We start from the raw sequence: 21,707 nt of genomic DNA, 5'->3' as shown, positions 1-21,707 counted from the left end.
TACACATTAATGAACAATTTTTTCACCTCACTCCAACATGTTAACTTGAGATAAATCATCACGACTAATTATTTCGTGAGTATAAGACGTAGCATAGAAAGTACAGAATGGTCCGTTATTGTAAATTCTTGCCTTAATGAATAATAGGGGTGTGCGGGACAGAATTTTTTGGGTCGGGACGGGAATTTTTGTTAATCCCGACATTCGGGACGAAAAAATTTGCTTTTTACTTTAAGTGATTGTTTATGCATTTCTAGAATAAAACCTTACAATTTCCGATAAGTTCCAGAAACTTACAATGCAGAAAACTTCGAGAATTAACGACTTTTTAAAGTGACCATCCGGTATTTCCCGACTGCTTGGGATCCGGAAAAGTCGGGAAGTCATTTCCCGAAGTCGGGATCCCGCACATCCCTAATGAATAATGTTGAGTCGTTTACTGTTGATTATGTTATTTGAAGTCATCCATGCCGCTGCTGTGAAGAGATAGATGTTGGTTGGTGGTGCTGTATTTCCTGCAGTCTTGAACAATTCTGGGCCAATTTTATTTCTCCTTTTTGTTGTTGTATCACTTAACATTGAAAATATTCTTTCCATTTCCTCATTAGAATGTGGCAATGTTAGCACTATTTTCGCGAGAGTGGAAATGTTTTAAAAAAATAACTTGCCTTGAAAGTTCTTGGTAACCGATAACATGTTTCAAAATTCTAATGGAGATTTGTTGGTTAGTTCTTTTTCCTCCTCCTCGCTAAAGTATTCAGATAAACTAATCCATTCATTCCAAACCGAGCACGAAGAAAGTGCAACTGACTGGCGACTAAGCTTTGCACCTTTGCACAATAAAATGTTGTTTTCCAAGATTTAAAAAAGTCCCTACGTTTTCCCTTATTTGGTAAAATCTGTCCCTACGCCGCGGGGCGAAATATAGTGAAAAAAAGTCCCTATGCGTAGGGAGATGTCCCTACGGTTGGCATCACTGGCGACAGGTGTCGCGTTCGTAAATTATGAAGCGCCCTAACGCGGCTGACGACTCACCCGACCCCCGATAAGCTGCCGGCGCTGTCGCGACAACTAAGGATAAAGTAGCGATGTCTAATCTAAGATTAGATGTCAGAAATAAGATGCCAGAAATATTTGTATTTTGGAAGACACCTTTTCCAGCATCCTTGCGACAAGGGTACGTGCTTATTTCAATTGTAATTGTAACTGTAATTCTGAAAAGTGGAAACATTACAAAGCAAGCTGTTTCTTTACAGACTTCCTGCAAGTCAATTTGCCGGGAACTGTTGCATGAAGGGGGCGCTCGGCGGCCGACAGTCTGACGGTAAACGACTGAAATAACCTCCCTGTATCTGGTCGCGCACCGAAACCAACACAAGCCCCGTCCCTAGGTGTTTTGACGTCACGGTAAATGCATTCGTTGTTAGGTTTTTCTCTTAACATTTACACACTGAAATTTTCTTGACGTCACAAGTCGGAGGGTACCGCGATGCTCAGTTGAGGTGTAAGGGGAGTTAAAATATTAATTAATATACAACGTCATTTCAGAACGTACATATAATATTCTACAGTCATTACGAATAACGTGCTTCACAGCACGTATTCGCCACCCTCGCTTATTACGGGAGATGTAGCGCCTCGGCTCAGGAAAATCGTCTGCAAGCGTGCTGCAAACAAGCGTAGTACGGAAAGTGTTGTCATCTCAGGATAAGAAAAAAGTTTGCGTCAAACCTGTAGTTTCTCTCTTTTAATGTCGTTTCCACACGTTCCGTAGGCTCTATTAGTGTGAATTTGTGTAATGTTTGTAATCTGTCATCAGTCGTAAAAAGTTGGAACACGAATTAACAATATCGTTTACACCTCAATCTGTTTTGGTGTAAGTTGTAAGTATTGCAACATGAATTTCTGGCTTCCGAAAGTGATTTCTGTTATGTAAATGCATATGTTTGAATATTTTAATTTGATATTTGATCTAATTTACCCTTTGTTAATGCTAGAAATCTATTCTCTAAATGCTTGAGAAGCACTTTTAGTGATTAGGAGTAAAACACAAGCGCACTGTTCCAAGCAGCTTCAGACCCGATTTTTTTTTTCGCACAGTTTACTGGGCTAGTCGTGTCGTGTGTGAAAAGTCTTAAACGAGTTTGTATGAAATTCCGCTGCATTTAGCATTTGTTAAAATTAATGAAACTTGCATTTCAGGACCGTCATCTAACTTTCGAGGTTATATTACCCAACGATATAGATGGACTTGATGACTTGATGAATGTCTTCAATGAAGCATCATTGAAAGCCACTGATGACGAATTACAACCTCAGAAACTAAAGCTTTGTTTGCCAAAGTTCGAAATATCTTCTGAAAATTACATACACATGGAGGTTTTGAAGGAGGTAGGTTCTGTAAAGAAGAATAGCTGTTATTTTACAGTGTTTGAAAACGTTTTCTATTTTAAGAATTGCATTATTTAATATACTGGAATGTAAATATCTTTAATACGGAGATATTCTAGAAAATATTGCTTTATCGCATCATCAACAATGAATTTTTTTTAGCAGTCGCAAAAGAAAATAGATGTGGACTTAAATAATATGAATGATATTGTTATGATAAGTATGAACACATTGGCTTATATAGTAATATACAGGGTGATTCTAAAGGTAGGGTACAAACGAAAACCACAGATACCTCCCATGAAATTGAGACGAAAGTGCCCCCTTCCACTTTGCCGAGAGATGCCTCCGTGAGGAGCTAGACAACGCCGAAAACGTGTGAAAATGAACTTTACAGCTCTGTACAGCCAGTACCAGTGAAGATAGAAAGGCGGAACAAAAGAAGTCAAAAGGAACACCAATGTCGCCCATCCGAAAAACACTCAAGCGGCAGCTGCGCAACGCATGCGCATAGGGTTCCACAAAGGAAATAGGAGTGTCCCGCAAGACAAGTGAAGGGAAAGGGTAGCGATCGACAACGGAAGGGACAAAAGAAGCAATGAAGCATGAAGTAACAATTGCACAGCGGCAAACAAACACCATGGCTGAACCATGTACGCGTCTGTTGCCTGTCGAGTGTCACGGACCACTTTCCTTGCATTCTCGGTGTGTTTCCTCGTCCTACGTCGTCCTCCCGTGGTTCTGCAACTCCGCACTACTTTATTCGACTGCACTGCTTCAGCCATGGTGTTTGTTTGCCGCTGTGCAATTGTTACTTCATGCTTCATTGCTTCTTTTGTCCCTTCCGTTGTCGATCGCTACCCTTTCCCTTCACTTGTCTTGCGGGACACTCCTATTTCCTTTGTGGAACCCTATGCGCATGCGTTGCGCAGCTGCCGCCTGGTGTTTTTCGGATGGGCGACATTGGTGTTCCTTTTGACTTCTTTTGTTCCGCCTTTCTATCTTCACTGGTACTGGCTGTACAGAGCTGTAAAGTTCATTTTCACACGTTTTCGGCGTTGTCTAGCTCCTCACGGAGGCATCTCTCGGCAAAGTGGAAGGGGCAGTTTCGTCTCTATTTCATGGGAGGTATCTGTGGTTTTCGTTTGTACCCTACCTTTAGTATATGGTGGTTGATTTGTTGTTTTAAGTCCACTTTATGCACAGTAAGGCTAATTGGGACTGGACCTACAGTTTAAAGTGGATCCGAACCACTTGTAACTCCACCGGGTATCAAACCCGGGACCCCTCGATCACAAGGCGACGACGCTACCACTGCGCCATCGGGGAGGCCCATATATATGTAGATCTACAAAATACATATATATATATATATATATATATATATATATACATACACACACACACACACATTAAAGTGCTGCAGGGATAGGGTTTCAAATAGTTCGCACGGGCGACGCTAGATAGCGTACAGAATTAACAGCTTCTTCGCTTGAGCGAATAACGCTCGAACAGACAAAAGGAGCGGTATACACTCGAAGCCCAGTAGTATACATATAACCTTATTTTTTCTGCAGCAGTGGGCCTTTAAATAAAGTTAAAGACGCAGTGAAATTGAAACTTAGGTGAACAAATTCATCATATCCATGTTAAAATGCACTTTAGTCTATCTTAGTAATACAGTGATACATATGGAAAATAAAAGGATGATCGTAGACTGAAACTGCAAGGACGGATATTTTACATACGATAATTGTCACATTAATATAAGAGACTGGGAGATTCGAATGAGTTCGAGCGAGCGAAAGTGGTCCCATGTGGTACTCTAATATGCGTACATAATATATTGCCAATAATGACAGGACACCTGTATAAATGCGCTTACCCGGATCTGGTCTGGTGTCAGTACGGTGTAGGTTCGCCACTCGCCGCTATCACAGCTTCTATCTTTTACCAGGTTGCGGTAAAGTCAACAGGTGGTCGCTTCCATTCCTCCTGCAAAATGGCGAACAGCTCTGTGGTGGTGTTTGGGCGGTTTGTCCTGCATCACAACCTGCGCTCTAACTCATCCCCAGATGTTCAACGGGGTTGATATCAGAGCTGTGAGGTGGCCCAGTCGAGTTCATCGAATTACATGTCTTCAAACCACTCGGTTGTAGCTCTTGTTTTATGGACGGAGACGTTGCCACACTTGAAATGAAAAGGGCCACTTCCGAATTGTTGCCACAAGGTGGAGAGCAGGGAGTTTTCTAATATTGGCCGATAGGCATCGCCATTCAGGTTTTCAGGCACCAAAATAAGGGGGCAGGACAATACACTTCATTGACATTCGTCACGTCCACATCACCACAACATATACTGTGAATCGTCACTCCACACGACGATTTTCAATTATTCAAAGTACCACTGCCGACGTCTTATGCAATACTGTATAATCACTGGCTTCTGCAGTTCTCCCATGGAATCCCATTGCCAGATGGCACGAGTGCTGGGGTCACTACCGGTTGATATTCAAAAGTCGGTTGCCACACAGTGCAATGAAGCCTGCCGGTTTGACTTGTGGTACCACTCGTCGATCCTTTCGGTCAATTCTTTTGGCTTCCCGGGTTGCAGTTGTTGTTTTATCACACTCTCAGTTTCCATTTCACCACATATTACACAACAGGTATGCAATATATGCATTTTGTAGATCTACGTACAAACACGTGGATTATGCACATTGTACATATGTGTAATATAACCTTTATAATTTACAGCTCATTCACGGATAATTAAGAATTTATCCCCTGCCCTGCTTATTCTGAAAGTTCTTGTACTAAAGTTAAATCTGGATGACTAATGAGACATGGACCTTTAGAATGACTCCACATCTGCATTACCAATAAAATAAACTAGGATTATATGACTTTTCTTGCTGTTTTTTAAAATAGGATCTCGTATAAAAATATGTCTTGACTGTGTATCGGCCGACTCTATTTGCTTACCATTAAATGTGTAAGTCACTACAGATATATACATTTCTAATATAATAATCTTTGCTGTATAAAGGTTCTACAATTCCGCATATTCTTGAAGGCACTTCTACGGCGATTTATTCGTTTCGTGCTTTAATAAATACTGTAATTGTTCCACAGTTTTGAAACTAACAGATGTGTCTCATTTCAGTTGGGAATAGATTCCCTTAAGGAGAAAGGTGCTTTCGATATGTGTAATAGTACTCAGAAGCTGAATGCAGTCCAATATTATTCGACCGTACAGATTTACGAAGGAAAGACTGGTACAGATGGTAAGCAGAGAATTCACGATATTCCGATAAGAAAATCGAAAGGTGTTTCATGAAATTACAAATAAAACAAAAATATATATTTTGTCTTTCATGCAGAGACCTGACATAGCTCTTTAACAACAATTTCTTAATGGCAACTGTTTATACTTTTGGTGACTTTTTAAAAAAAAACACGAGTACTTTACAAATTACTTACAAATATTATAATACACAGGAGATATTTTCTTGGCAACTGCTTGTGTATCGAGAACTGGCTTGACTACCACAGCGCTCCTACTGGCGTGCAAGTTAAACTGAGTGCTTCACCAGTGTGCACGTAAAGCACTATACTATGTTCCATATGATGTCATTTCACCATAAACACGTGATTATCGTACACAATAACACAAACTTTTCAAAAATGTTGAAATCACATTTTAAACTTTAGCATTTAATAAAATCAACAACAAAGGCTTATTATTATACAGTTTTTCCTTATCATAATTTTCTTCGATTAGGCCTTCAAGTAATTTGTCTCAAAATATTCTACCTGGTAGTTATATATTAATGTTAATTTATTTCAACTTAATTATGAAGTATCCTGCATTGTTATATTTGTACAACCATATGCAGTATCTACACAAATCAGTAATATTAATATATGTTTGTCTCACTTCTAGATTTGTTTTTAGCAACTATTATATAAAAAAATATTCATTTTTCTGTTATTTTCTCCTTTGCAGAAGCAGAACCCCCTGAAGATTCGAACAGCCCAGCTACAGAGATGACAATAGACCACCCTTTCCTATTTACCGTTAGGGACAAGGAAACAGGAACTATTATCTTCATAGGGGCTGCAAGGAAACCATATGAAGTTCATCGTTTGAACTGAACACGTTTCCAGGAGATGAGAGTACAGTGAGGATAAAAAGAAGAGGACGCCTTATATATTGTGAATTCAAAATTATTAAACGAAAAAATGTAAAAGTTAATGAATTTGCTAATAAATCTTGTTGCTCAACTGAAAAGAACCATACTATTTGCTTTCCCACTTACTGGCCAACTAGTCTCGGGAATAGAAAGCGTTGTAGGGCAATGAGGCAATGGATAAAACTTGAATAGAAATAATAACAATAATAATTAGGGTAGGTAGGGGGAAATCGGATCATGGGGGAAATCGGATCGGCTGAAAAGAACTCAGGTTTGCAAACACAAGAAATGAAGTTTCTGCGTCATTGCGGTGTGAATTGTGCTGCCACATCTCAGAAAAATCGCCAGAAGAGTTCCAGACTACATTGTTTCAAGCTGTGCATTTTTGTGCGGACAAAAAAGCAGCCGATGTAAGTTTTCATTGTCGTGGAATAAGCTTCTATTCATTGCTTGTTAAGTAAATTTTATTTTCAATTGTAATATTTCATTGAATTAAGCATGCCTCGCCAGATCTTGTGATAATTTTAAACAAAACACATAAATCAGTGCCAACAAAAAATAGGTTTTTAATAAGGTGTATTTCAGGGTAAATCGGATCATTCGAATTCTTCTTTCTGTTTGATTGTTTTGAAATAACTGGAGGTATCCAGTAGGCTATATTTATATTTTAATAAATCAGTCTGTCTATATATGATCATCCGCAGCCTAATTTGTAGCACAACACATGTGTACGTATGCTTTAATGGAGGCTATAGCAACGTTTTGTTTTGTTTCAGATGCCTCGTAACTACATTCGGAAAACTGCTCATGGTCGTTATAGTTCCTGGTCGGTTGTAGCTATGGAAGAATCTGTCACTGCTGTTAGAGAAGGGCAATATTCAATACGGAAAGCCTCAAACGTGTTTGGTGTTCCATTTACAACCCTTCAAAGAAGAACTTCAGTGCCTGAAAATGTTCCAGTGCATAATGTTGGACGTCAACCAGTGATACCTCCAGACATTGAAGCAGCTCTAGTTGTGCATCTAGCCTACCTGTCCAAAAGGAGATTTGGTTTGACACCGAGGAGAGTACGTGAGTATGCCTATAAGTATGTGACTGAGCGAGGGATTCCAAACAATTTCAACGAGGAATCCTAAATGGCCGGCATTGATTGGTTTCAGGGATTTATGAAAAGACACCCGGAACTTTCTATTCGGAAAGCCGAAGGTCTTTCTCGTGCAAAAATGAATGGTATGACACGAGAAAATGTTTCGAACTTTCAGAAGAAAAGTGCACGAAAATCTATTCCTTCACTTCGTCTGACATCAGGTGAAAATTATCCTTACGTCAACCATGGGGATAAGAGGAAGAATGAGAAGGATAAGAGACAGGTTAAGCAAGCTGGAAAACTCGCATCGAGAAGTGGGAAGATCGAAGCGTGGAGGTGTGGATTCTGCAATCTTTCGTACTACGACAAAAAAGTCACCAGGATGGTGATTGGATACAGTGCCATACTTGCAAAGGGTGGTTCCATGAACGCTTTGGTAAAAAGCAGTTTATTTGTGGTATTTGTTTATCAAAATCTGTGTGATTCGATTTACCCCACAGCCGATCCGATTTGCCCCGCAGAGGTGAGGTAAATCGGATCAGTGCACCACGTGCATTAAAGTTACAATGTCTCAGCAAATAATAAGAAATGAAAGTAGTTTATACATTTGTCTAGTAGCTGAAGGTTTGCTTGTTTTTATGCATATAATTTCAATTGTAATAAAGGCACTGATATTCAATAAATAGAGTTTTTTTAAAAAAGCGATCCGATTTCCCCCTACCTCCCCTATTATGACCATGATAATGATTGTTATTATACAATAATAAATATTTAAATCTAATAAACATAAGCTAATTTTATTTTGAAATTATATTATTATTATTATTATATAGAAGCCTCTCTTCTACTGGAGCCACCAGATGAGTGATTCTAACCCAAGTATTTTTCATTATTTTTTATTTCATGCAGTTAATGTACTGAAATGTATTATATTTTGTTACTAACTTTTACACACAAAAATTGGAGAAGTTTTAGTCATAACATTTATTTTGTATGACCTCACATAAAACTACTTTTTAGAAGTTTGAGAACTATGGAAACATATATTCTTTGGGATAAATGGTAGAATATGGTTGGCTTCCTGCATTTTACATTAGTTACAGTGTTCAAATTCTAACTGAACTTTATGTATGTTAGTAACAATAGAAATAACAAGTTTTCTGCTTTTTTGGAACTAGAAATGATGTCAATTACCATGGGTGCTGGTCCGGACCGGTTTTACCCCCTTCCAATGCCTACATAGAGTGACCAACTTAGTTCGTAAATTTTCGTTTTTTTTATATACAAGTTGCGAACGAAACGGGGAAAGAACAAAACAAGGAAAGAAAGAAAGAAAAAAGGAGAAGAAGCGAGAGAGAGATGGAGAACAAAGAATAGACAAAGAAACAGAGGGAAAGGATAGTGAAAGAAATACCCCACATGAGAGGAAGTAGAGGCTAAGGCATAGGAATAAAGACGAAACTCGAGGACATAAAAACAGAAACGGATGAAAAAAATATATAACTGCAAGAACAAGGAGTAAAAACATACATCACATTTTACACAAGGTTATTTCGCAAATGTGCGGCAAGAATAATAATTGAACAATCTTTGATTATTTCATTAGGGAGCAAGGAATGTAATTTCATTAAATTTCAAAGTGCTTGTTAACTTCGTTAATTATAAAGCAAAATTTGTAGGAACGATAGTAACTAATTCAAAAGAAACTCGCTGGGTGAATATGCAATTCTCGGTAATTAGTGAAAACAAAGAAATATAACAAAAACGGCCTATTTATAGATCCACCAAGCTTCTGAAACCTTGGAAAATATGCTTCTTCGTAACTTTAACTAGCGACACTACAAGTGGTTACGGCCAAAGAATGGACTTGGAAATTCTATTTGTCTTGTCTATCGAAAGCCATGGAGAACCGCTGAACCAATCGGCTTTGTCCAGTTGCCGTGGCGAGGGGAAATTCTCGAGGCATTCTGCGTTGCCAAATTTTTCGTTTTGGATCGTTTTCGAAACAGCTGGCACGCTCAACAAGGCCAAGCACGGATTAGCCTAATGGTTGCCGCCACATAGCAAGCGAATGGGTCTCCGATTCCCTGCCTCTCCCTGAAATGTGAGCGAAGCGGGCATGTTGACAGGAAGAGGTTTCGTGTACGACTGGATAAAAATGATACGTGTAGCAACCGATAGCAACACCGCTTTTACCCCTTGAACTGGAGGCGGAAAGTCTGGGTTTCCTCAAGTCCATTCTTTGGCCGGGGTGACTTTTTCTTTTAGCGTCACTGCTCCCGCGCCAAGGTTTCAGATGGGTTGGTGGATCTATACAAGGGTCGTTCAACGCTGACCGAGACATTTGTGTATGAAAAAAAATATGAATGGCCGGAGAATTATAAAACTGCCTGAAGATGTACAGTTGGATCCATAAATATTACCGTGCAAATTGTCCATGACTGTTTTCACTAATTCTTCTCTTACATCCTATGTGTCTTTAAACGATGATTTCTTTATGTATGCTGGTGCAGAAGTTTTCAACAACTTGTTTTGAGATTTATTTTAATTCTTGAAGCTTCTATTGGGTCAAATAAAGTGCACGACCATGGTGATGGACAATTTGCACAGTAATAGTCATGGATCCCACTGTACCTTCATACTTCGTGAGTAGTGGTAGCGATTGTGCTCAAAAGCTAAGGGCTAAAGGAAGTTCACCTTCTCTTTGTAGACAGGGCTTAGCATTAAGATACCATAGTTGGGGAGGGGGAGCAAAGGTTGGGAAAATTTTGTGTGGGAAACTGCCCCTTTTCGCCGCCACTGTTCGAAAGTATTGCACGTTCCATGTAGCTGAAGCATGCGCAGTAGTGTCAGTAAAAATTGAGGCAAGTAATGTGTCTGTAGCAGTGGAGCAGCAGTGTATTATCAATAGCCCTCGGATTTTAGGTTTTGAACCTATTTTTTTTTCCTTTGCAGGTCATTAAGAAATAACAAGTTATGTCAAAGTTTCATTACAAAATGCAACAACTGACAAAGTTTTATAGAACCTAAAATAACCTATTTTGCTTGTTAGAACCTATTTTAGGTTCATGTGCCTCAATTAAACCTTTTTTAGGTTTTTCAGATTTTTTTATATCTCGCAGGAGTAGTATTTACTCGGTTTGGTGACGAAACAATTCAATGACTGACATGTTTGAAACATGTTTTCTGTCGATTTCCCTCCCTCGAAGTGCATGATGCTTTTCAAAGCTCTAAAAATAACAAAATGTCTAACGCAGTGGCGGCGATTAGAGGGGCATTCCTTCCCCCTCCCCCTCTTACGTCTTGCCCCTGCACTATGGACTCTTAATGCTAAGCCTTGCCTACTAAGAGAAAGTAAACTGTCCTTGCCACTTCCCGCCACCCCCTTCCCAGTTTTGGCACCTAATCACCTCTACTGCCTGCACAGTTCAAAGTGCAAATTTCGAATCCGCGTTGTCTTGCTCACTTTCGCGTCAGATCGGTCCTTTTGTGGTATTCACGCCTTATGAACTAATGTTTCAGCATAAAATAGTCCTCGTAGACAAGAGGACGAGTTTGAATGTGGATGACATGAAAAAAGATTCAGGGTGGTCACTAAAATTCAAGTATATTTCCAGGTTTTTAAGACGAACTTTCGAAAAATTCAAGGATACAATGTTTCCTCCATTCAAACCTTACGTTTTACCGCCCCTCACACACACACAAATATATTAACAGTATAGAGGGTCTGTGTGATTCTAATGTACACAAAAATTTACCTTATCAACTTCACGATGTCTTATTTTGCGATAATCTTCCGTCTGCCATTGCAAAAGATTGTTCTGAAAAAGATACTAACAAAGTAAACGGATTGAGAATATTCTGCTTATTTTCCAAGCAGCTTTCGTTTTCTTCATCGATAAAAATAAAACCTAAACGGAGAGAAACTTGCTTCAAGGCATTTAAAAATATGTATAAATTTAATGGGATTTGGATTGCAATTTTTCACGTCTACAGAGAAGAAAATAAAATAGAGAAAACATTATCTGCTTTTACCTTTTGTCACGTTTTACCAACATTCAAGCATAATTCTCAGAGCCAATAATTCACGTATAATTCCTAGAATTCAAGGAATTCCAAGTACGTACGTAGCCACCCTCATATTGTGCACCAAATTATACATACGTGATTCATTTTTCATGTCAAGTAACTTTTGCTAACATCACAAGTACAGTATTACAGTAAATTATGTAAAGAAATGAAAATTTGGTTGGAAGATTAATATTCGGTTGTTATATGTACCTATTAAAATATCTTACGGTTCTTGTGAAACTTTTTTTTAACTATTCCACCTAATCAGTATTGTTCAGGAATTTTGTACCATTTTAAGTTTTTTGAAACCTACTTCAGGATTTTTCGAACCTAATTTAAGATTGTTAGAACCTATTTTAGGATTTTTAGAACCTATTTCTGGATTCTTAGAACCTATTTTAGGATTTTAGAGCCTATTTTAGGAACCTAAAAGCACACTTTTTAGAACCTAAAAATCCCAGGTCTAATTATCACAAAGGGTGTAAGGGATGACTCTTTCAGAAGACGTCCAAAAGTCAACCTCCCACATAGTACTCTTTTGGAAGCTAGGGAGGCTCTGGCGTATGGACTCACTTCCAGTGCAATCCTCTGTGAAGCTCGTGTTGCGTTGTCAATATATGATTGTCATTGTTCCTTCGTCCATTTCATCTTCTAACCATTCATCCTCAGATGGCAGAAAAGTGAAGGAAAATAAGTCAAAACGAATTACCTATGAAGGAGAACCTGAAGCCATCTGAAAATGGAATAATATTGCAAGCAAAGTATGGGGAATAAACATTGCCACGGGCAAGAGTGTACGAATGGTGAGAACAGTTCGGTCAAGAACGAGAGTTAGTGACAAATGAACCACATGGACACGTTCGTCCAACTGGGACATGCAAGGTGTCTTCCATGTGGATATTTTGGAGCAAGGGGACGCGATTAATATCCAGTATTATTCTACATTGTCAAGAATACCTTCCGTAAATCAATTCGCAAGTAAGGACCTGGAGTGTTGTCTAAATATGTCATTCTTCTGCATGACGATGCCCGACCACACTCGGCCATTTTGACACTAAGCGCTCTGACCGACAAGGTGGCTTTGCTTCACGCCCCTTACAGTCCGGACTTAGTCATCCAGTGATTGCCTCTTGTTTTGGCCCCATAGATACCATCTAGGAGGGAAGGAATTCGACACAAATGCAGCACCACATCAACATGCCTGACATGGTTACGACAGTGTCCAACTCCCTTCTATGCTGAATGAAATCAGGGAACTTCCACAAAAATGGCAGCTGTGACTGACGCTCAGGAGAAACACTTTTTAAAAAAATAATTAAATAGTTTGGTGCTTGTAGGACTTTATGTTCTTTCGTAGAAACAAAAGTTCTCGTCAACCTTGGACGACCCTTGTAAATTCTAAAACGACAAGGGTCCTAAGAGTTGAGAACTGTAAATAAACTGAGAAATTGCTAACATACTTTTAGTTGTTGTTATATCACACGACCTGGGAAAACAAGGAGTTTTAAACTGTAGCTTTCCTCTTAATTCAATCCTCTGCTTGATCCACCTTGCTCTTATTTAATTCGTTCTACCTTTAGACGCTCACTTGTGAGTTACAGTCAGTCCGATGTCCAATTGAAAGTTGTAAATTATGCGAATCAATTTTACGTACAGAATGTTGTATTAGCGCAATGAACGCAAACATGGAAATAGTTCAATTTTTTGCCACTCGCGGCGCTAGCTGCGTAGACAAGCTGCCATCTAGTGTACAAGTGTGAAACTACCTCGAAGCGAGGTATTGTGTAAATGAGACGATGCGACGAAAGAACCGTATTATTTTACTAAGAAGTGTTGATAATTAATTTATTCAATTTGCATATTACTATGGAAAAATAAGTTAAGTTGAAGTTTAATGTTTTTGAGAAGTTTAATGTTTAGAAACCTATTAGCACGCCTTAGTAGTAGGATTGAGCGTCCTAGTTTGTTTGTTTTTTTTTTGTTTTAAAGTGAAGAGTTACAGTTTCACACCAGCTTTCAATATCGTCCAAATGGACACTGCTACAATAAAAAAAAACCAGCGTACAAGAGTTTTTATTTCTTTCATGTTGCAACTGGAAACGTATTTTTAATGTTCATTATTAACGGTGTTATAAGAAAGTAGCTAGGGAGGTAAGAGGAGATGGGGAAACGCCAATATAACAATACCACGTGCAAAATGTATATTCATGGCAAAAGTTGGTCTGTGTGAGCCGGAGCCAGTGATGGCATCATAGTGGGGCAGGAGGAGCGCGCCCCAGTTCACAGCCAAACAAGTGCACGAAATAGCCACATCTGGCTCCAAAAGAGCTGAGTTGGCAACAGTGCTCCAAGCCGCCGCTGAGGGGAGAACCTAGCGGAAATCCTTCTCTGACGACAATATCCAAGAAACTAAAAGTTAAAATATACAAAACAGTAATTTTGCCTCTAGTATTATATAGATGTCAAACTTGATCCTTTACATTAAAAGAGGAACACAAATTAAGAGTATTTGAAAATAATATCCTTAGGAAAATATTTGGACCAAAAGGGATGAGAGGGACAGGTGAGTGGAGAAGGTTACATAATTTAGAACTGCATAATTTGTATTCATGTCCAGATATTATTAGAATGATTAAATCAAGAAGACTTAGGTGGGCAGGCCATGTGGCACGAATGGGCGAGGAAAGAAGAGTTTACAGGATTCTTGTTGGGAAACCTGATGGTAAGAAATCTGTAGGAAGGTCAAGATGAAGATGGAGGGATAACGTTGAGATGGACCTAAAGGAAATCGGTAAGGATGAGAAAGATTGGATTCATCTTGGCCTGGATAGGGATTAATACCTAGGTAGAAGGCTTGTGTTGTTGCAGCCATAAACCTATGGTTTTAAGAAGACTAGAGATTTAGTGAAGTGGTAGTTAGTTACTATCGTAGGTGAAGCTAGAACTGGGTATACAAAGTTAAAAATAAGAAAGATGTTAGACTTCAAACTGAATGGGGACGAGCATTGTCGTGGATGAAAACAACGCCACGGCTCAACATTTCCTCATTCCCCGTATAACTCGGACCTCGCCCCGTCTGATTTTCCATCTCTTTTTGCACCTCAAAGCTTTCCTTGCTGGCCAGAGCTTCGAGAATGACGATGCGGTCAAACAAGGTGTTGTCACTTGCTAATCTCTCTCTCTCTCTCTCTCTCTCTCTCTCTCTCTCTCTCTCTCTCTCTCTCTCTCTCTCTCTCTCCCTCTCTCTCTCTCTCATCCATTGTTTCTCTATCAAGGTTTCTTTCTTTCTTTACCTTTCTTCCTGTTATCCTGTCTTGATCCCAACAATTCAGCAGCATCTTTTGAAACGTCCAAATCTCTAACACGATCGTTTAACTCGTTCTGAGAAAAAAGTAGAGGCCCCTCATCAATAGAAAAATCAGAGCCACAATCTTCCTGTGCTGGTGTTGCATCTTCTTCTTCTGATTCCAATCTGATATCATCCAAATTAGGGGGTGGATGTGGTACTGGTATTTCGCTGGAGTGAAGGACTGGACGAATAGCTGATTTTAGGTTTGGGTAAGTTATTTATTTTTTGTTTCGTCTATTGAAACCTTTAACATTGACCGAACAAAAGTAGCAGTCAATACCGTGGTTCTGCTGTTCACGCCACATCATTGGGATGCCAAAACGAAAAGATTGCTTCTTACCCTTATACCACAAGCAGAGCTCTTCTTCTCGCCTCCTGCACACCTTATAGGGAGCCCAGGCCTTGTCTTAATCCCAAAGTTTCAGTTTGAAGTGTGCGAAATAAACTTTCTTCACAAAATCACTTATGTTTCTTCGTTGCTCTTTAACAGTGTACACACATAAAACAAAAGCTATCCGGAGAAATTTCCTTCTCCTCTCCCCCTCACTGTCCTCCATTTTCTCTTTTTTTTACTCTATCTTATTTTAGAAGTCATTTTTTAATAAGAATTTTCAAATCGAGAATAACTCACACGATTTTTTGTTCAGTGTAAGATTCCAAAGCTGTACACCCACAAAAACAACTTTTGCGAGAAACTCTGACGTGATGGAATATTTTTAATATTTTTTCCCGCATTCAGCATACAAAAATATATACGAAACAGTTGAAATATCCTATGCAGTTGTTTGGTTACAGACCTGTGTAATCTTCCCGTGTGATATTCTGTCCATGTTAATGTCTGCGACCAGTGGCACAGGATCGTTTTCAATCTGGAGGGTACAAACTTCAATATTATATATGGAGGAAAAGGTAGTAATATGGAATCCCCTAATATCTAAACAACCTGTGGTTGCATTCTAGTGACGAAATTTGTCGCTTGTTTATTAATTCGCCCTGAGGTCATAGGCCTGCCACAGTCGCCATTCGTGTAATGGTGGATGTTCGAGAAGAACTTTTGTCCCTTGTCGATTTTCAAGCCTTAAGAAAGGTATTAAAACCTCGTTTGTCTGCAGCTTTTGCTGACTTACAGGAGACGTTTAGAACCACAAAATTTACCAACGTGTTATTTTAGAACATCTTCACGTGTTTACGTATATTTGATCTTCTTCATTTTATGGTAAGCTGCAATGTTTTTCAAGATGGCTATGTTTGCATAATGGACACTCGATGATACTGGTAATATGGAGCCGGGTTCATGCACGTTTTAGAAAGGTTTATTTATATTTTTACATATGCTATAGACAAGTGTGGGTCCAGCACCCCCAAAGAAATGACCAAGCTGCGATAAGGTCAAAATGAATACCAGAGAGAAAAAGATGGGACTAAAGAAAGCGGATAAACAATTTGAAGTTCAGAGAACGATATTGCGACAACTGGCGCAAAAAGTACAAACTTCTCCATGGATGTACAAGAATGGCTTACCAATTAGAGACGAGATGCTGGCAGGTATGTATGGTGTGTGTGTGTGTGTGTGTGTGTGCGACTTCTTCAGTTAGATTTCAAAAATCGAAATGAACTTCACTTTGGTTCATTATTTTCTATTAAGAGAAGCAGCGTTAAACATTTGTAATATTTAACGTTTTGTTTATTAAACAGAAAATACTTTTCTAAAATTATCATAGTAGTTAAAAAGGGGCACGAGCAAACACCCCCCCAAAATCTAACAATTTTATAGTGAGCTCTCTTAGTGTAATTTAACTGAAAATCATGATTTTAGCTGATTTTCCAAGTGTAAAAAACTGAAAATTTGTTTTACGCAAGAGCTTAAATTTCAATTTTATTGTATAAAAATTCTAAGATTTAGATAATTTCCCCTATGACACCCAATTTTTTAAAATTTTACTTTTTTTCAAATAACTAAAGCGAAATCTATTACTTTTTTTAGTGTAAAAAATTGTTGTCTCTCATGAGTCAATTTTAAAAATTTTTGCAAAATACTCCAGTATACATTTGGTCCATTTATATCTGAACCGATACCGTACTTGCATATTCTCATATCCTCCAAGTGTTATGAATGACATTGTTATTCACACTGTTTGTGCTTGTAACTAATCAGTAACATCATGGCGGTATAAGAAATATACAAGTTTAAGATATTTTAGTAATATTTGGGCCCTAGCAATTAGCTACGTGAACTCGAGAGCGCTCAGTCATATGTCTTCAGCTTTTTTTTTTTAAGTTTTATTTCACAATTCTGTTTACATCTATGGATTTTTTTCCTACATGTATACATACAATTACATTACATCCAGATATTTACCAAAATATTGTGACAATCGGACATTTTGTTTATTTGATTGTTTCCATCTAGATCTTGTAAGATACATTGTATATAGGGTGATATTTGGTTCAAACGTTTTGCTATATATATAGTATACTGTATGTGCTATTAGCCACACAATGGCATTTTGTTTTTTCACAGGGAAATATTTGAAGTCGGGCAATATACAAATTTTTGCTTGAAAGCATTGTGGCGATATACGACATATTTTGGTAAGGTACATAATGAGAAAGGCCCAAATTTCTGAAATTCCTTTACATGTAGTGAGGCGATGTTCATTTGTATCCACCTCTCCACATTGTCTACACTCATTTGTTGGTAGTCTTTTTATTTCATTTAGTCGAACATTTGTTGGAACTAGATCATGCACCAGGGTATACCACAAACTTCGTATGTCCGTGTCAAGGAAAGGCTTGTGGAGATTTTGCCATACATTTGACCAAATAACATTAGGATTTTTTTTCTCTATTCGAGTCTGCTGCAAAATAAGTTGTCGTTGAAAATGTTCATACAAATATTTTGACAGAGTATTCTCCTTCAAATCCATGGGAAATTCCACATAACTCCATTCTTGTACAAAGATTCGTACGTACATACATAGGGTTCTTTGTTAGTCGAGACAAGTTGGGTGGATTTTGTGGTGGAAACGTATCGGTAAATATAAGCAACCACATTGATGTAATCGACCGTTCAATTAAGTACAATTTATAATTTCTAGCTAAAAATAGCGACTTACATTTATTTGCAATATTCCATAGTTCTAGACCACCTGTCATTTGTGTTTGGCACATGATCGGGAAAGGTACCCGAAAAAAATGTCCGTACCACATGAACCATCCCACAGCAGACTTTATTTGTTGGAGATATTGCTGTGTGATTGGCAACACTTGAGCGACATAATTTAATTTACTAAAAATAAAAGTGTGTAGGAACCAAACACGCTGAATTAAATTGAGTTGTCTTCCTCTCATTTGATAGCACTGTAACCTGATTTCGCTTACAATTTTCGTCCAGTTTAGATCCAGCATTCTGGATTCGTTAGTATGAAAAGTAATGCCCAATATTTTGAGTTCGTTTACATATTTTATCCCTATGTCCGGATTGTCTTGCTTCCAATTGCCAACAGGTAAAGCCTTTGATTTTGTCATGTTAACTTCCGCTCCACTGGCAGAACAATACAAACACATTGCATTCAGTATATTTTGGAGCTGGTTCGTTGTTGTTACACAAGCTGATAAATCGTCTGCGAATGTACACAGTTGCGTTTCAAGGAAAGCACTCGCTGCCGGTGGGGCTCGGCACTGAATATATCGAAGTAGCGGGTCCAAGGTCAAAGCGAAGAGAAGCATACTCAAGGGGCACCCCTGGCGAATGGATCTCGTCACGTGTATTGCAGGAGTCACGAATCCATTGATAAGAAGACGGGAGGTTGCCTTTCTATAGAAACTTTGCAAAACAGATATAAAGCCTTCACTGAAGCGATAGTCTCGAAGTACTTCAAACAAATATTGGTGAATTACAAGATCAAAAGCTTTTGTAAAATCAAAGGATAGTATACAACCTGCGGTTTGTTGCATTTCATAATAATACATTATATCACGTATACCCGCCACCGTAGAAAATATATTTTGAGTTTTACTGACACATGTTTGCCGTGAACTGAGTAAGGAAGATAATATAGGTTTCAGTCTATTAGCCAAAACTTTGGCCATAATCTTATAGTCACAGTTTAACAAAGTAATGGGCCTAAAGTCAGTCACTGCACTCGGACGCGTTTTTTTGGCAATCAGTACAATTATACCTTCATTTTGAAGCACGCATTCGTTTCGAAATGCATCTTGTATTATCTTGACCAATTCATGTTTCATAATATCAAAAAAACGTATATAAAATTGGTAGCCTATGCCATCGTTGCCAGGAGTGCGCTTAACGTTACAAGTACGCAGTGCTTCATACACCTCATCGACAGTGACGTCACTGTCTAACAAAGTTCTGTCTTACCGAGGTGAGCAATTGTTGTACAGCCAATTGATCTACTTCTTTACCAGTATACAAATTATTATAATACGTGTAAAACGCCTGTGATATACCTTATTGAGTTCTATGTGTATATCCGCCGGCATCGACAATATTGTTTATCATAAGAGCTCGCCTTTGTTTTTGTGTGTGTACATAGTGAAATAAAGAGGTTCGTTCATCTTGCAAGGATGACGCATGAGTAGTTCTTATCTTTATACCCTCCAAGTGATGCCGTTGCAACGTAAGGATTTGTGTTTTGTATTATTGTATCTGTGGATAATGTTCGGTGACATCAGGTCGCATACATAACTCATGTAAACATTTGTAATAGAAGTTCAACATTAAGTTCCGGTCACGTGCACTCTCTTTCCCTAGCCATTGAAAATAGGATTTAATTGGAGGTTTTACGTATTTTACCCACCACGTATTGTAATCAGTATAGTGTTTTTGTTGCCGGCACCAATACTTCCATTTTTCTTCAAACATATCATTAACATTAGGCTGTTGAAGTAGGGCAGAGTTCATTTTCCAATAGGACGGACCCCAAACTAATTTAGATTCTTGTAGATTAATACTCATTCTGATTGCTATATGATCTGAAAAAGGTACCGGCAAAGCATCTATTGTCGTCACATATTTTATAGTATGACCAAGTGTATAGAATCTGTCCAGTCTAGAACCTGCTTTGTTATTGAAATAGGTAAACACTATGTCCTTTCGTTTTTCGGTCCAGATATCCTTCAGCTGTAAATCGCTGATTAAGGTCGTTAATGCTAAACTATTTTGAAACTTGCCTACACAATCACATGATCGCAGCACTTGATTAAAATCACCACCTAGGATGATACACGAATCATTATTTGGAAGTAAGTATACTATCTCAGCCTGGTAAAATTGTTCTCTTTTCCATCTGTTTTGCTGTCCGGAGGGGGCGTAGATATTAACAAAAGTATAACGTTGACTTTGAAAACTAATTCCTCTCCCATCGACTAATTTCTTTACATTTCGTATTTCTATACCACTTTTGATTAAAATTGACGTCCCTCTCCCGCTTGTCCCCAAGTTTACAATAGCCTCGTACCCATACAGGAAGTTAAAATCTACAATACAAACTTCCTGCAAGTATAAAATGTCAATCGAGTGGATTCGGACAAAGTCCGCAAGCAATTTGCATTTCACTGGCGTCAGGGTCCCATTGATATTAAGGGTACAAAGACGAGTGCTGTAATTCATGCACAATAAGATATTATTAAAAACTTTATATAAGAATACCACGTAAATGTGCATTTTTGGTGCTCAATTACACTAAAGTAAGTATTAGTCCTAAGTGTTTTCAGAATGATGATAACACTGGGGAACAAAAAAAAAATATTTTATTTTGTGGCATAAAGTTTATTAACAGTTTCAGCACACAATACAGCTGTGATTGCCAATTGTATGATTGGTTCAGTTGAATTGACTCCAGTTATAAAAATAAATACACCATGGAAAATGTAGGAGGTAAAATTACTCCACGCTTTTCTCGGTAATATCAAAATTTGATAATAGGCTGAAATTCCCATTAAGAAACTTATTTATTTATTTGTAAATTGTTGCTAGGCAACTTATGAAGTATTGCTAGGCAATATATCTCTTAATGTTGAATTTTGTAGTATAACTAAGCGAAATGCGTTTAATGTGAATACATTTAAAATATAAGCTCCTGACGTAGTAAGTGTTTCAATAACCCAAATGTTTTTTGCTATATATGTGGAATATATTGTCTACCAACACAGAGAAGAAATATCACGGATGTAGTGAGAGATTTGTATCAGGCTTATTTTGCCAAAAATCTGGGAGAACAGAATAAAAAATGGGTCCCACATATAGTTTGCAAAACTTGTTTGGAATCACTTCGTTATTGGGGCCAAGGCGGAAGAAAGGAGCTCAAATTTGGAGTGCCCATGACATGGAGTGAACCAAAAAATCATGCTAATGATTGTAATCACAAAAAGAAATATTACATTGTTGTTGGAAGTTCATTTATATGTATGTCTTATGTTTCCGCCATTTTGGTATAGTTACATTTATTTCATAAATTAGAGCCAATTCAGGAAATATATTATTATATCATTATTCAGCAGCATGAAATCGCCCTAAATTAGTTCTCAAACACTGTGCCGCAATTTCACTGTTCCCCAGTGTAATCGTTCATGTGCATGACACAATTTACGCT

General features: G+C 38.2%; 1 protein-coding gene across 1 annotated transcript in view; it reads left to right on the top strand.

The window, feature by feature from the left end:
* Window positions 1-6,687, top strand: part of LOC145986536 (ovalbumin-related protein X-like) — a 70,717-nt gene extending 64,030 nt beyond the window's left edge. The window contains exons 6-8 of the mRNA XM_083120657.1: window positions 2,203-2,391; window positions 5,557-5,677; window positions 6,400-6,687. Of these exons, the coding sequence (XP_082976783.1) occupies window positions 2,203-2,391; window positions 5,557-5,677; window positions 6,400-6,548 (459 nt within the window). The 3' untranslated portion in view covers window positions 6,549-6,687. The remainder of the gene's footprint in view (window positions 1-2,202; window positions 2,392-5,556; window positions 5,678-6,399) is intronic.
* The last annotated feature ends 15,020 nt before the right edge of the window (window positions 6,688-21,707 follow it).

The sequence above is a fragment of the Lepisma saccharinum genome, chromosome 4, assembly GCF_977018435.1.
Source record: "Lepisma saccharinum chromosome 4, izLepSacc3.1, whole genome shotgun sequence".
NCBI classification, from domain to species: domain Eukaryota; kingdom Metazoa; phylum Arthropoda; class Insecta; order Zygentoma; family Lepismatidae; genus Lepisma; species Lepisma saccharinum.
This window is presented reverse-complemented; position numbering and strand designations above follow the sequence as displayed.